The sequence below is a fragment of the Carcharhinus amblyrhynchos genome, unplaced genomic scaffold (assembly GCF_965287045.1).
Source record: "Carcharhinus amblyrhynchos unplaced genomic scaffold, sCarAmb.v2.hapA scaffold_77, whole genome shotgun sequence".
Taxonomy (NCBI): Eukaryota; Metazoa; Chordata; class Chondrichthyes; order Carcharhiniformes; family Carcharhinidae; genus Carcharhinus; species Carcharhinus amblyrhynchos.
In genome coordinates, this window is record NW_027649817.1 from 159142 (window position 1) to 175645 (window position 16504).

At 48.9% G+C, this 16504-nt stretch overlaps 1 protein-coding gene across 1 annotated transcript in view; it reads right to left on the reverse strand.

Annotated features, from left to right (window-relative positions):
* Window positions 1-3526: 3526 nt before the first annotated feature.
* shtn2 (shootin 2) overlaps window positions 3527-16504 on the reverse strand; it is a 61363-nt gene continuing 48385 nt past the window's right edge. Inside the window, exons 12-16 of the mRNA XM_080182663.1 lie at window positions 16402-16463; window positions 15633-15733; window positions 8531-8593; window positions 5208-5364; window positions 3527-3827 (exon numbers count right to left, since the gene is read on the reverse strand). Coding sequence (XP_080038789.1) covers window positions 3631-3827; window positions 5208-5364; window positions 8531-8593; window positions 15633-15733; window positions 16402-16463 — 580 coding nt within the window. The 3' untranslated portion in view covers window positions 3527-3630. The remainder of the gene's footprint in view (window positions 3828-5207; window positions 5365-8530; window positions 8594-15632; window positions 15734-16401; window positions 16464-16504) is intronic.

Here is a 16504-nt window from a genome sequence, read left to right on the forward strand (position 1 = left end):
TGTATGGGGGTGGGGGTGGGCGGTGTGTATGGGGTGGGGGTGTGTGTATGGGGGCGGGGGGTGGGGGGTGGGGGTGTGTATGGGGGTGGGGGGGTGGGGGGGTGGGGGTGTGTGTGGGGGTGGGGGGCGGGGGGTGGGGGTGGTGGGTGGGGGTGTGTGTATGGGGGTGGGGGGGTGTGTATGGGGGTGGGCGGTGGGGGTGGGGGGTGTGTATGGGGGTGGGGGGTGGGGGTGTGTATGGGGGTGGGGGTGGGGGGTGTGTATGGGGTTGGGGGTGGGGGGGTGTGTGGGGGTGGGGGGCGGGGGGTGGGGGTGGGGGGTGTGTATGGGGGTGGGGGGGTGGGGGTGGAGGGGTGTGTGTGGGGGTGGGGGGTTGTGTGTGGGGGTGGGGGTGGAGGGGTGTGTATGGGAGTGGGGGGTGGGGGTGGGGGGGTGTGTATGGGGGCGGGGGGTTGGGGATGGGGGGTGTGTATGGGGTGGGGGTGTGTGTGTGGGGGGTGGGGGTGTGTGTGTGTGGGGGGTGGGGGTGTGTGTGTGGGGGGGGTGGGGGTGTGTGTGTGTGGGGGGTGGGGGTGTGTGTGTGTGGGGGGTGGGTGTGTGTGTGTGGGGGGTGGGGGTGTGTGTGTGTGGGGGGTGGGGGTGTGTGTGTGTGGGGGGTGGGGGTGTGTGTGTGTGGGGGGTGGGGGTGTGTGTGTGTGGGGGGTGGGGGTGTGTGTGTGGGGGGTGGGGGTGTGTGTGTGTGGGGGGTGGGGGTGTGTGTGTGTGGGGGGTGGGGGTGTGTGTGTGTGGGGGGTGGGTGTGTGTGTGTGGGGGGTGGGGGTGTGTGTGTGTGGGGGGTGGGGGTGTGTGTGTGTGGGGGGTGGGGGTGTGTGTGTGTGGGGGGTGGGGGTGTGTGTGTGGGGGGTGGGGGTGTGTGTGTGTGGGGGGTGGGGGTGTGTGTGTGTGGGGGGTGGGGGTGTGTGTGTGTGGGGGGTGGGGGTGTGTGTGTGTGGGGGGTGGGGGTGTGTGTGTGTGGGGGGTGGGGGTGTGTGTGTGGGGGGTGGGGGTGTGTGTGTGGGGGGTGGGGGTGTGTGTGTGGGGGGTGGGGGTGGGGGTGGGGGTGTGTGTATGGGGGTGGGGGGGTGTGTGTATGGGGGTGGGGGGGTGTGTGTATGGGGGTGGGGGTGTGTATGGGTGTGTATGGGGGTGGGGGTGTGTATGGGGGTGGGGGGGTGGGGGTGTGTATGGGGGTGGGGGGGTGGGGGTGTGTATGGGGGTGGGGGTGTGTATGGGGGTGGGGGGTGGGGGTGTGTGTATGGGCGTGGGGCGGTGTGTATGTGGGTGGGGCGGTGTGTATGGGCGTGGGGCGGTGTGTATGGGCGTGGGGCGGTGTGTATGGGCGTGGGGCGGTGTGTATGGGCGTGGGGGGGTTGGGTGTGAGCTGTTTTGTGTATGGGTGGTGGGGGGGGGAGCGCTGGGTGTGAGCTGGGAGTGGGCATGAGCTGTTGTGTGTGGGGGGCTGGGTAAAATATAGAAAAAGTCTGACAACACCAGGTTTTAGTCCAACCGATTTATTTGATAGTAAACTCTGGTAAACCTCCTCTGCACCCTTTCCAATGCTTCCACAAGTGAGTTTACTATCAAATAAATCAGTTGGACTAAAACCTGGTGTTGTCAGGCTTTTTACTGTGTTTACCCCAGTCCAACGCTGGCACATCCACGTCATAAAATATAGAACGCAGAACATTACAGCGCAGTACAGGCCCTTCAGCCCTCGATGTTGCGCTGACCAGTGGAACCAATCTAATGACCCTCTAACCTAAACTATTCCAATGTTATCCATATGCCTATCCACTGACCATTTGAATGCCCTTAAAGTTGGCGAGTCCACAACTGCTGCAGGCAGGGCATTCCACGCCCTTACTACCCTCTGAGTAAAGAACCTACCTCTGACATCCGTCTATAATTATCACCCCTTAATTTAAAGCTATGTCCCCTCGTGTTAGCCATCACCATCCAAGGAAAATGGCTCTCACTGTCCACCCTATCTAACCCTCTGATCATCTTGTATGCCTCAATTAGGTCACCTTGTAACCTTCTTCTCTCCAATGAAAATAACCTCAAGTCCCTCAGCCTTTCCTCATAAGACCTTCCCACCATACCAGGCAACATCCTGGTAAACCTCCTCTGCACCCTTTCCAATGCCTCCACATCTTTCCTATAATGCTGCGACCAGAACTGTACGCAATACTCCAAGTGCGGCTGCACCAGAGTTTTGTACAGTTGCAACATGATCTCACGGCTCCGAAATTCAATCCCTCTACCAATAAAAGCTAACACACCGTACACCTTCTTAACAACCTTATCAACCTGGGTGCCAACTTTCAGGGATCTATGCACATGTACCCCGAGATCTCTCTGCTCGTCAACACTACTAAGTCCTTCCATTAGCCCTATATTCTGTACTCCTGTTATTCTTACCAAAGTGAATCAACTCACACATTTCCATATTAAACTCCATCTGCCACCTCTCGGCCCAGCTCTGCAGCTTATCTATGTCCCTCTGCAAACTGTAACACCCATCCTCACTGTCTACAACTCCTTCAACTTTGGTGTTGTCAGCAAATTTACTAATCCATCCTTCTACACTCTCATCTAGGTCATTTATAAAAATGACAAACAGCAGTGGCCCCAAAACAGATCCTTGAGGTACACCACTTGTAACTGGTGTTGTGAGACTTCTTACTGTGTTTGATGGGGGATAGTGTAGAGGGAGCTTTACTCTGTATCTAACCCCGTGCTGTACCTGTCCTGGAAGTGTTTGATAAGGAGAGTGTAGAGGGAGCTTTACTCTGTATCTAACCCCGTGCTGTACCTGTCCTGGGAGTGTTTGATGGGGACAGTGTAGAGGGAGCTTTACTCTGTATCTAACCCCGTGCTGTACCTGTCCTGGGAGTGTTTGATGGGGACAGTGTAGAGGGAGCTTTACTCTGTATCTAACCCCGTGCTGTACCTGTCCTGGGAGTGTTTGATGGGGGACAGTGTAGAGGGAGCTTTACTCTGTATTTAACCCCGTGCTGTACCTGTCCTGGGAGTGTTTGATGGGGACAGTGTAGAGGGAGCTTTACTCTGTATCTAACCCCGTGCTGTACCTGTCCTGGGAGTGTTTGATGGGGACAGTGTAGAGGGAGCTTTACTCTGTATCTAACCCCGTGCTGTACCTGTCCTGGGAGTGCTTGATGGGGACAGTGTAGAGGGAGCTTTACTCTGTATCTATCAAATTGTTATGAATGAATTTACAGGGATATATCCTGCAGCTGCAGATTTATTGCTCAGTCTGCTTTGGGATGTTCTTACTAATTAGCTTACAGGGGCTGACCCAGCCTGCAGCGTCCCACTGGCTGCAAGCTGAGTCCATGGGCAGCGAAAGAATGGTGGAACTGCCTGGCGATGACCCCTTCACCTCCTGCTGCTCCCAGAGAATCGGTCTTTCTGTAGGCAGCTCGATTGAACTCGGAATGACACAATCACTTTCTGAGGTTAATACACTGCTTTATTCTGTATCAAAGGAAACACAGGGAAGCGGGAATTACATGAGACTCAGCCTGTGTAATTACAGGGACATTGAGCTGTAAGGTTGCTCCCAGCTCCTTACTTGCTGGGGAGAGGCTGTATTACTGGATTCTCTGTGTTCCGTGACTTGCGTCTGTTCAACGCTGTTATCTCTGATGTCCTCCGACTCTGCTGCATCCAAGTCCCTCGTTTCAATCCCTTCCACTGGTTACTGTTGGAATCTCTGGGCAGAGCTGGGCTGACTGATTCTCCTTCTGCCTTGTGAGGTACTGCAGCTAAGCAGAAAATAAAATGCAAGTGAGTTCATGAATCTCTACCTTTCTTTCCCCCATCTCCTCTCCCTTTGCTTCCCTCTCTCCCCTGCCCCTATTGTATCTCTGTCTCCCTCTATTTCCCTGTTTTTCTAACTCTATTTCCCTCTGTCTCCTTCTATCTCCCTCTGCCTCTATCTCCACTTCTCTCCCTCTGTCTCTATCCCCCCCTCTCTCTTTCTCTATCTCCCCCTCTCCCTCTCTCTGTCTCTATCTCCCCCTCTCTCTCTCTCTGTCTCTATCTCCCCCTCTCTCTCTCTCTGTCTCTATCTCCCCCTCTCTCTCTCTCTGTCTCTATCTCCCCCTCTCTCTCTCTCTGTCTCTATCTCCCCCCCTCTCTCTCTCTCTCTATCTCTCTCTCTGTCTCTATCTCCCACCCTCTCTCTCTCTCTCTATCTCTCTCTCTCTGTCTCTATCTCCCCCTCTCTCTCTCTGTCTCTATCTCTCCCTCTCTCTCTGTCTCTATCTCTCCCTCTCTCTCTGTCTCTGTCTCTCTCTCTGTCTCTGTCTCTCTCTCTGTCTCTGTCTCTCTCTCTGTGCCTCTCTCTCTCTCTCTCTCTCTGTGTGCCCCTCTCTCCCTCCCTCTCTCTGTGTGCCTCTCTCTCTCTCTCCCTCTCTCTGTGTGCCTCTCTCTCTCTCTCTCCCTCTCTCTGTGTGCCTCTCTCTCTCTCTCTCCCTCTCTCTGTGTGCCTCTCTCTCTGTCTCTCTCTCTGTGCCTCTCTCTCTGTCTCTCATCAGTGTCCAGTCTACCTCATTCCCATCTCTTCTCTCCCTCTCCTTCTATATTTATTCTGTGCCGTTGTGGACAGCGCAGTGACACAGTGGTTAGTGCTGCTGCCTCACAGAGCCAGGGACTTGGGTTTCATTCCCGGCTTGAGTCACTGTCTGTGTGGAGTCTGCACATTCTCCCCGTGTCTGTGTGGGTTTCCTCCCACAGTCTGAAAGACATGCTGGTTAGGTGCATTGAACGTGCTAAATTCCCGCTCAGTGTACCTGAACAGGCACAGGAATTTCATAGTAACTTCATTGCAGTGTTAATGTAAGCCTTACTTGTGACTAATAAATACATTTTACTTTATTCCTCCCTCTCTATCTCCTCCCCATTTCTCTCTCTCTCCTCGTCTCTCACTCTCTCCATTCTCTGTCTCTCTCTCCCCTCCACTTTCCCCATCTCTCCCTCTCCTTTTTGTTTCTCTCTCCTCTCCCTATCTTTCTCTTTCCTCATGCCTTTCTCTTTCTCCTCTCCCTTGTTCCTCTCTCTTCCCTCCCTGTTTTTAATCTCTCTCTCTCTCCCCTGGGCCCGCTGCCTCTCTGTGACTCAGGCCTGGTTTCTGAGATCCGTACCTGGATTTTCCGTGCCTGGATTTTCCTTGCCTTTTCCCCCAGGTCCAGCCGTTGTGTCTGTCACTTTTCTTCTCCTCAGCAAGATGGTTTCCAGCTCGCTGTGTTTCTTCTCGCTTTTCCAACTATATTGCCGGACCTTTCTGTTTGACATCTTGTCCTGCAGACAGGGTTACATTGTGTTAACCACACGTGCGATCAAGCCAGCCACAAGACTAATCCATTAGTGTTCCCAAAATCATTCCCAACTTTCCTGGAACTCCAAGTTATGATTCCCTCCAATCAGCTTTTGCTCTCAAACTGAAATGGTTCCTTATTCAAAGCTTGCAGAGGGATTTGGACCAGCTAGAAAAATGGGCTGAGAAATGGCAGATGGAGTTTAATGTGGACAAGTATGAGGTATTGCACTTTGGAAGGACAAACCAAGATAGAACATACAAGGTAAATGGTAGGACACTGAAGAGTGCAGTAGAACAGGGGGAATATAGATACATAATTCCCTAAAAGTGTAGGTAGGGTCATAAAGAGTGCTTTTGGTACATTGGCCTTTATAAATCAAAGTATTGAGTATAAGAGATGGAATGTTATGGCGAGGTTGTATAAGACATTGGTGAGGCTGAATTTGGAGTATTGTGTGCACAGTTTTGGTCACCTAGTTACAGGAAGGATATTAATAAGGTTGAAAGAGCGCAGAGAAGGTTCACAAGGATGTTGCTGGGACTTGAGAAACTGAGTTACAGAGAGAGATTGAATAGGTTAGGACTTTATTCCCTGGAGTGTAGAAGAATGAGGGGAGATTTGATAGAGGCGTATAAGATTTTGATGGGTATAGATAGAGTAAATGCAAGCAGGCTTTTTCCACTGAGGCTAGGGGAGAAAAAAAACCAGAGGGTATGGGTTAAGGATGAAAGGAGAAAAGTTTAAAGGGAATATTAGGGGGGGGGATTCTTCACACAGAGAGTGGTGGGAGTGTGGAATGAGCTGCCGGATAAAGTGGTAAATGCGGGTTCACTTTTAACATTTAAGGAAAACTTGGACGGGTTCATGGATGAGAGGGGTGTGGAGGGATATGGTCCAAGTGCAGGTCAGTGGGACTAGGCTGAAAAATGGTTCAGCACAGACAAGAAGGGCCAAAAGGCCTGTTTCTGAGCTGTAAATTTCTATGGTTCTATTAAAGTTAGAAATGACATCTAACTTTAATTTTAACTTTAAGAAATGACCTCTACCTTTCCCCTCTTCCATGCCACCTCGACCTCCCCACCTGCTCCCACCTCTACCTCTCCCCACCCCACCTCTACCTTCCCCCCCATCCCCACGTCTACCTCTCCCCCTCGCCTCTACGTTCCCCCCCACCAACTGCCACCCCCCCCGCCCCCCCCCCACCCCCCACCCGCCTCTATCAGCTCCTCCAGCGCTGCTAAATTATCAACCAGCTTATCTGTCCTTCAGGATGATCAGAAATTCCCTCCAGTTAAATAGTGTGTAGCCTGAAGCCATAGTTAGAAACAGTCTCTGTTCCCTCGCTCCCAGCTCCCTCGCTCCCAGCTCCCTCGCCCTCCCTGGCTGCCCTCGCTCCCGCTGCCCTCGGTCCCGGCTCCATCGCTCCCAGCTCCATCGCCCTTCCTGGCTGCCCTCGCTCCCAGCTCCATCACCCTCCCTGGCTGCCCTCGCTCCCGGCTCCATCGCTCCCAGCTCCCCTTGCTCCCAGCTCCATCGCTCTCCCTGGCTGCCCTCGCTCCCAGCTCCCTCGCTCCCGGCTCCATCGCTCCCAGCTCCCCTTGCTCCCAGCTCCATTGCTCTCCCTGGCTGCCCTCGCTCCCAGCTCCCTCGCTCCCGGCTCCATCGCTCCCAGCTCCCCTTGCTCCCAGCTCCATCACCCTCCCTGGCTGCCCTTGCTCCCAGCTCCGGGATTTTGACCCACGGACAGTGAAGAAACGGCTGATATATTTCCAAGTCAGGGTGGTGAGTGGCTTGGAGGGGATCTTCCAGGTGGTGGTGTTTCCGAGTACCCGCTGTTGCTCTGGTCCTTGTAGATGGTAGTGAGAGTGGGTTTGGAAGGTGCTGGTACTTGGTAAACACTGTTCATTGATGGTGCAGAGAGTGAATCTTTAAGGTGATGAATGGGGTTCCAATCCAGCGGGCTACTTTGTCCTGGACAGTGTTGAGTCTCTCGAGTGTTGTGTGATTTCAAGAAGAAATTAGATATCGCTCTTGGGATTAAAGGGGTCAGGGGGTATGCCGGGGGGGGAAGAGGGGATCAGGATATTGAATTCGATGATCAGCCATGATCAGAATGAATGGCGGAGCAGGCTTGAAGGGCCGAATGGCCTTCTCCTGCTTCTAGTTTCTGGAGTGTGGTTGGAGGTGCAGTCATGCAGGCAAGTACTCCATCACACTCCTGACTTTGGGGTTTCAATAGAACATAGAACATAGAACATTACAGCGCAGAACAGGCCCTTCGGCCCACGATGTTGCGCCGACCAGTTACAAAAACAATGACCCACTAGCCTATACCAATCCCTTTTCGTCCATAAACCTATCCAGAGATCTCTTAAACGCCCCCAAACTAGACGCATTTACAACTGCAGCAGGCAGGGCATTCCAATCCCTCACCACCCGCTGGGTAAAGAACCTACCCCTGACATCCGTCCTGTAGCTACCCCCCCTTAATTTAAAGCCATGCCCCCTCGTGCTAGCTTTCTCCATCCGAGGAAAAAGGCTATCACTATCCACCCTATCTAAACCTCTAATCATCTTATATGTTTCAATAAGATCCCCTCTTAGCCGCCTTCTTTCCAACGAAAACAACCCTAAATCCCTCAGTCTCTCCTCATAGGACCTCCCCACCATACCAGGCAACATCCTAGTAAACCTCCTCTGCACCCTCTCCAACGCCTCCACATCCTTCTTGTAATGCGGGAGGTGAGTTTCAGGAGGTGAGTTACTCACCAAAGAACTTCTTCTCCCAGAGGGTAGTGAATCTCTGGAATTCTCTGCCCATTGAAGCAGTGGAGGCTACCTCGTTAAATGTGTTTAAGTCACGGGTAGATCGATTTTTAACCAAGAAGGGAATTAAGGGTTAGGGGGAGCAGGCGGGTAAGTGGAGCTGAACCACTATCAGATCAGCCATGATGCCCATTTTACCCTCTGGGTCACTGCGGATTCCCGATCCGGCCTTCAGGATGGCTCAGTTAGTATTCCCCTGTTCCAGGCTCCAGCTGCCTCGCTGCCAAGTCAGTCAAACCTGGCTAGCAGCTCCATTTCCAACCAGCCTTTAACTCAAAGCGCGTGAGATTCTGTCTCCCGAAGACGGGCTCCTCACTTACCAGTAATCCTTTCAGCTCATCCACGGCATTGCCTTCACTCCCACTGCTGGAAACATTCAAATCCTGTGAACAGGAGCAGAGAATGAGCAGATCAGTCTCTTACGGTCGCCAGTTATTTTAATATTCATTCATTCTCCGGGTGTGGGGGCCCCTGGTAAGGCCACCTCCTCCCCAGATATTGAATTGATTTGATTTATTGTCACATCTATTGGTATGCTGTTGGAAAGTATTGTTTCTTGTTCGTTACACAGACAAAGCATACCATTCATAGAGTACACAGGGAAGAAGGAAAGGGGAGAATGCAGAATGTAGTGTTACAGTCATAGTTAGGGTAGAGAGAATGGGTGATAGGACCATTCAAAAGTCTGACAGCAGCAGGGAAGAAGCTGCTCTTGAGTCGGTTGGTACGTGACCTATGGAATTTAATGTTGGTAAGTGTGAGGTGGTCCACTTTGGTTGGAATAATGGTAGGAAGGACTATTACTTACGTGGCGAAAAACTGCAGCAGGCGGCGGTGCAGAGGGACCTCAGGGTCCTTGTCAATGAGTCGCAAAAACCCAGCTTGCAGGTGCAGCAGGTGGTCAGGAAGGCGAATGGGATGCTGGCCTTCATAGTGAGGGGGATTGAATATAAAAGTAGGGAGGTCTTGCTGCAGCTGTATAGGGCATTGGTGAGGCCGCAGCTGGAGTACTGTGTGCAGTTTTGGTCACCGCACTTACGCAAGGATATTTTGGCCTTGGAGGGAGTGCAGAGGAGGTTTACTAGGCTGATTCCGGAGTTGGGGGTGTTGAACTATGAGGAGAGGCTGAATAAACTAGGCTTGTACTAGTTAGAGTTTAGAAGAATGAGGGGAGATCTCATTGAGACGTATAAGATGATGAATGGGATGGATAGGATAGAGGTGGAGAGACTCTTCCCGCTCAGAAAGGACAGTAGGACTAGAGGGCACAGCCTCAAGATAAAGGGAGGGGCGGTTTAGAACGGAGTTGAGGAGGAACTTCTTCACTCAAAGAGTAGTGAATCTCTGGAATTCTCTGCCCGTTGAAGTGGTGGAGGCTACCTCGCCAAATATATTTAAGACGCGGGTTGATGGGTTTTTGATAAGAGAGGGGATTAAGGGTTATGGGGAGAGGGCGGGAAAGTGGAACTGAGCCATGACAGATCAGCCATGATCTTATTGAATGGCGGGGCAGGCTCGAAGGGCCAGATGGCCTACTCCTGCTCCTATTTCTTATGTTCTTATGACCTCAGACTTTTGTATCTTTTTCCTGATGGAAGAAGGTGGAAGAGAGAATGTCCGGGTGCGTGGGGTCCTTAATTATGCTTTGCCGAGGCAGCGGGAAGTGTAGACAGAGTCAATGGGTGGGAGGCTGGTTTGTGTGATGGATTGGGCTACATTCACAATCCTTTGTAGTTCTTTGCAGTTTTGGGCAGAGCAGGAGCCCATACCAAGCTGTGATACACCCAGAAAGAATACTTTCTATGGTGCATCTGAAGAAGTCCAAAGATGTGTAGGTTAGGTGGATCGGCCTTGCTGAATTGCCACTTACTGTGGACTGGCAGGGTAAATACAAATGGTTACGGGATAGGGACTGGGAGGGATTGTGATTGGTGTAGACTCGATGGGCTGAATGGCCTCTTTCTGCGCTGTAGGGATTTGACGATTCTAAGAAGTTGGTGAGAGTTGTAGCGGACATGTCTAATTTCCTTCGCGCACCCCCCCCCCCCCCCCGGAGAATGTACAGGATGGGCTTTCTAAACCATCGAGTCAGCGTGGAGAGACCAGGACAGGTTGTTGGTGACCTGAACACCTGGAAACGTGAAGCTCTCGACCATTTCCACTTCCAGCTGATGTGAGAGGAAGTTGCGAGGCCGCCTTCTCAGCAGGTTTGGTACAACCGATTGGCCGCTTCAGAGGGCAGCTCAGAGCCAACGAACAAAGAACGAAGAAAATTCCAGCACAGGAACAGGCCCTTCGGCCCTCCTGCACCCACCATGCTGCCCGACTGAACTAAAACCCCCTACTACCCTTCCACATCCCTCCATTCCCATCCTATTCATGTATTTGTCCAGATGCCCCTTAAAACTCACTGTCGTATCTGCTTCCACTGCCTCCCCCGGCAGCGAGTCCCACATCAGTCCGACTCTGGAGTCACATGTAGGCCAGACCGGGTAAGGATGGCAGATTTCCTTCCTGATGGGCAGGACTCGGACAGCTTCACAGTTACCCTTACTGGGATTTCTTTACTGATTTCTTATTGAAATTCTGAAACTGGGGAGTAGCTGGCTATCAGCCGGGTCACACTTTAACCTCTCACTCAGAAGGATGTTCGTTCCAGTCACTGAGTATAAAAATTCAGGCTGACCCTGTGCTATTGTATTGATGTTAAACAGACTCCCTCTCCATCTTCAAATATCCTAGCACATTCTACCCAGGGACTTATTCCCATTGACCTGGCTAAAATGTCTTTCTCAGCTGTTGCTTTTCAAGAAAAGATGGAGTGAGAATACAGTGAACTGTAGGACAGTTAGTCGAACATAAGTTTGTTGGGAAAATGCTGAGATCTATTACTAAGGAACCATAGTATCTCCACAGTGCAGAGGGAGGCCCATTGAATCTACACTGACTCACTGACAAATCGTCTTACCTAGGCCCACTGCCTACCCCACCCCTGCAACCCCAAATGTTTAACCCGCTAATGCCCCTAAACTACACATCTTTGGACACTATAGGGAAATTTAGCATAGCCGAACCACCTAATATGCACCTCTGGGCAGAAACCCATGCAGACACGGGGAGAATGTGCAAAGTTCGCGCAGACACTGACCCAAGGCTGGAATTGAACCCGGGTACCTGATCAATACTAGGGCCTCTCAGCTAATTATAATCTATACTAATGATAATGTAATGGTGGTGGCTACCATAGATATATATTTATGTTTCAGGGGACTGTTTTAAAGTTGTTTGTTTTCTACAGGCAGTCGGTATGTCTGTACCTGAGGCAGCAGTGCTAACCACTGTGCCACCGGACCCTTGGAAAGTTTAACAACGCACTTAGAAAAGCTTAGTATGATTAGAACAAATCAACATGGTTTTACAAGAAGGATATCATGTTGACAAATTTAGTAGGTGTTTTTGAGGATTTAATTAGTCAGGGGACTACTAGATGTAGTATATCTGAATACCCTGAAGGCATTTGATAAGGTGCCAAATGAAATAGACAATATAAAGACTCCGGAAGTTGGCAGTATCGTATTAGCATGAATAGAGGATTGGTTAATGGATAGAAAACAGAGAGGGAGAATAAACTGAGCTGCTTCAAGTTGGCAGGCAGTGAATAGTACAGTGTCACAAACATCAATACTAGGGCCTCTCAGCTATTTATAATCTATACTAATGATAATGTAATGATGGTGGCTGCCATAGATATATATTTATGTTTCAGGGGACTGTTTTAAAGTCGTTTGTTTTCTACAGGCAGTCGGTATGTCTGGGGGGAATGCAGCTCAGACGCTGGGAAAGGGAAGCTAATTACTCGTTTTGGCCATGGGGGATTGAATTTAGGAGTCGCAGTGTAATGTTGCAACTGTACACTACTCTAGTGCGGCCGCACTTGGAGTACTGTGTGCAGTTCTGGTCCCCGCATTACAAGAAGGATGTGGAGGCGTTGGAGAGGGTGCAGAGGAGGTTTACTAGGATGTTGCCTGGTATGGTGGGGAGGTCCTATGAGGAGAGACTGAGGGATTTAGGGTTGTTTTCGTTGGAAAGAAGGCGGCTAAGAGGGGATCTTATTGAAACATATAAGATGATTAGAGGTTTAGATAGGGTGGATAGTGATAGCCTTTTTCCTCGGATGGAGAAAGCTAGCACGAGGGGGCATGGCTTTAAATTAAGGGGGGGTAGCTACAGGACGGATGTCAGGGGTAGGTTCTTTACCCAGCGGGTGGTGAGGGATTGGAATGCCCTGCCTGCTGCAGTTGTAAATGCGTCTAGTTTGGGGGCGTTTAAGAGATCTCTGGATAGGTTTATGGACGAAAAGGGATTGGTATAGGCTAGTGGGTCATTGTTTTTGTAACTGGTCGGCGCAACATCGTGGGCCGAAGGGCCTGTTCTGCGCTGTAATGTTCTATGTTCTATGTTCTATGTTCTATGTTCTATGTGGCATTTACTTGTCACACTACATGTCACCATTTGGCCAAGGCTTGCAAACTCCTACTAGCTGTCCTGGTTTGAGACAATTCAATTTTTCATTTGTTAGAGTTATAGTTAAACTGTTTTATTAAATACAGTTCATAGAATCATAGAATCCCTACAGTGCAGAAGGAGGCCAATCGGCCCGTCAAGTCTGCACTGACTACAATCCCACCCAGGCCCTATTCCCATAACATTTACGCTGCTAATCCCCCGACACTAAGGGGCAATTTAGTATGGCCAATCCACCTAAGCCGCATATCTTTGGAGTGTGGGAGGAAACCAGAGCACTCAGAGGAAATCTACACAGACTCAGGAAGAATGTGAAAATCCCTCTCTCCACCTGCACTGTCCGTAGCTATAAAAACTTGATTACCTGCAAAGACTTGCATTCCAACCATTATTTTGCAATTGTGTCTTGGTCTGTATATGCCCTGTTTGTGAACCCATTGCTCCATTTACCTGATGAAGGAGCAGTGCTCCGAAAGCTCATGATTCCAAATGAAAAGCCCACCCCAGTCCAATGCTGGCATCTCCACTTGGGGCAGAGCTAATATTAACTTTTGTTTACAGAAAGAAAAGGTCCCCTTGGGTTTTTGATTAAAGGAATAGAAGATGGTTTTGGATTGACAGGGTCATGTGAAAATGTAGTTAATGGGAGGAGCTAGGTATGTAGCAGAGAAAAAAACAGCTTTTGATTTCTGGTTGAGGTTTGTTTAAAGAGACAGGTCTGCAAGATGCTCCCTTCATAAATCTCCCTGAAAGCTTCAAGGCCATTTACGGCCTTAGATAGAGCAAGTATATTCACGGTTACTAACTGTATTTAAAGTAGTTTTCGAGTCTGTAAGAAGAGTATTGTTTATTTGGAACTGAATCAGTGATAGAAATTCAGGTTGTTTCATTTTATGTTTAAATATTGTTCAAATAGCGAATAAATAAGATGCTTCATTTGTTAGAGTTATGGTTAATCTGCTTTATTAAATACAGTTCATAGGATCATAGAATCACAGAATCGTAGAATCCCTACAATGCAGAAGGAGGCCATTCAGCCCATCAAGTCTGCACAATTCCACCCAAGCCCTACTCCCATAACCCCTTGCATTTACGCTGCTAATCCCCCTGACACTAAGGGGCAATTTAGTATGGCCAATCCACCTTAGCCACATATCTTTGGAGTGTGGGAGGAAACCAGAGCACTCAGAGGAAATCTACACAGACACGGGGAGAACGTGAAAATTCCACACAGACAGTGACCCAAGCCAGGAATCGAACCTGAGTCCCTGGCACTGTGAGGCAGCAGTGCTGACCCACTGTGCCTCTGTTTTATGATAAAAGATCCCTAAATTGTCAGTGGAATTACTCTGGGAGTGAAGTAACCTATCTTCACATTTACTCAAAGAACAAAGAACAAAAACATTTATCCCAAAATAGAAAAGTTATCGGGGTTTAATCTGGTTTCCATTCAAATGTAATTTGGGATTCTGGTCCAGGACCCTAACAATAGTCAGTTAGTAATAAAGGATTTGAGTATTACTGAATAAAGAGACATGGTGTCTAAGTTTTTCATTTTGCATTAATCCGGACAGATTGCAAGATTACCAATTGTAAAGAAAACAACAATTTATACTGCATGCGAAGAGGTATTGCCATGGAAAATGCAGCAGGGGACAGTTAACTGCCAAGCTTTTGTTCAAATTCAAACTAGGCAGATTTTCTCTGGTCAAGGGAATAAACAGTCTCAGGGCAAAGGACATTTAGGACTGAGATGAGGAGAAATTACTTCACTTGCTACAATCCATGTGGTGTAGGTGCAATCACAGTACTGTTAGGGAGGAAGCTCAAGAACTTTGACCCAGCAATGGTGAAGAAATGGCTATATATTTCTAAGTCAGAATGGTGTGTGGCTTTGGAGAAGAACTTGCAGGTGCTTCTATGTTCCTGCTGCCTTTGTCCCTGGAGTTGGTGGAGTTTGTGAGCTCAGGGTGAGAATCTTACAGTTATATAGGGGGTTGATCTATAATACACCAGTTCAAAGACCGAATTAATTTGGTTGGTGTTAAGAAACAGAAATTGAGTGATATTTTACTGAATGATTATGAAAAACAACAAGTGAGGCATAAAATATTGGGCATAAATATGAAGATAGGATGTTTCACTCCGGGAATTATTCCACTGACAATTTAGGGATATCTTATTGTAAAACAAGCTTTATTTAATAACACAATTTAACTCTAACAAATGAAGCAGCTTATTTATTCCCCATTTGACCAATATTTAAACATGGAAAGAAACTACTCTAATTTCTAATTTATCACTGTTTCAGTTCCAAATTATCAACATCCTTCTTACAAACTTGAAAACTGCTCTAAATACAATAGTATTAAGACTTCAGTTGTCCTAACTTGAACAGAAGAAATCATTGTAAAGGCAGACTGAAGGAATTCCAAAAACATGTCCAGGAGAACCTCCTTAATCAGTGTGTTTCTAGCCTAATGAGGAAGGAAACGATGTTGGAAGAGGCATATTAGAGTAAGTGGAGTGTCTTTCAGTGGGAGAGCATCTAGGTAATAGTGATCATAATACAAATAGGTTTACAATAAGGACAGGAGAATATAAGAGAGTGCAAGAATAAAGGGATTCAGAAATTTTGAAGATAGCAGGATATGTTTATCAGGTAGTTTACAACGTGTGAGTCTGGATGAGCCTTTGTCAGAGTGTTGGGGCATTTAGACATGGGCTTGCAGATGTTTAATTTGTACAGCGAGGCAGAAAGGGGTGGGACATGGGACAAATCAAAAGACTCTTGCAAAGAGCGACCACTGCCATGCCGGCCGCAGTAATCTCCTTCTTAACCCAGCTGTAAGATTCTATGATCCAGCGCGCCCAATTGAATTGAGTACGTCATTGTACCTCCATCTTCCTTTTTGTGGGTTTCAGGACGACGCCATTTTTGATCCTCATCATCATCTCATCCACAGCTTTCACCTTGAGCTCATTGAGATCCACTGAGTCTGGAGGTAAAAGAGTGGAAGGTATGAAATTTCACAGCGATTGGTTTGTATATTTCTCTTTTCGACATCCTTTCCCCGTTATCTGGATTTTAATCTCTGTATCTGTATTTTGATTACTAATCGTAGAATCCCTACAGGGCAGGAGGAGGCCATTTGGCCCATCGAGCTTGCACTGGCAACAATCCCACCCAGGCCCTATCCCCGTAACCCCACTTATTTAGCCTAACACTAAGGGGCAATTTATCACGGTCAATCACCCTGACCCGCACATCTTTAGCTTATGTGAGGAAACCGGAGCACCCGGAAGAAACCCACGCAGATACGGGGAGAATGTGCAAAGTCCACTCAGTCAGTCACCCAAGCCGGGAATCGAACCCAAGTCCCTGGCACTGTGAGACAGCAGTGCTAACCACTGTGCCACCCTGCTGCCTTATCAAATTTATTTAAGTAACTTACAGCAAAAATTTTGGAATAAACTAAACTTTATTTTGTTTAAGAATAAAGCTTCTCTGCTGTGTTAATATTAAACTGAATCATTTGCAAATTAAAAGTGGGCTACATACACAAATACTGATTCCATGGAGCACTTTAGGGAAATGCCTTTTTATATATTCACAACAAACCCCAAATCTTACCCCCTCGGAACTGCCCGAGCTACAGTTACTGACCATTATTACTCTCCTTCTCCTGCTGGTTCTTCTGCCTTCTCTGCAATAACTGGGCCAGGGGACTGTGGGGGAAAGCACACAGTGTGATCAGGAGCAGGGACAC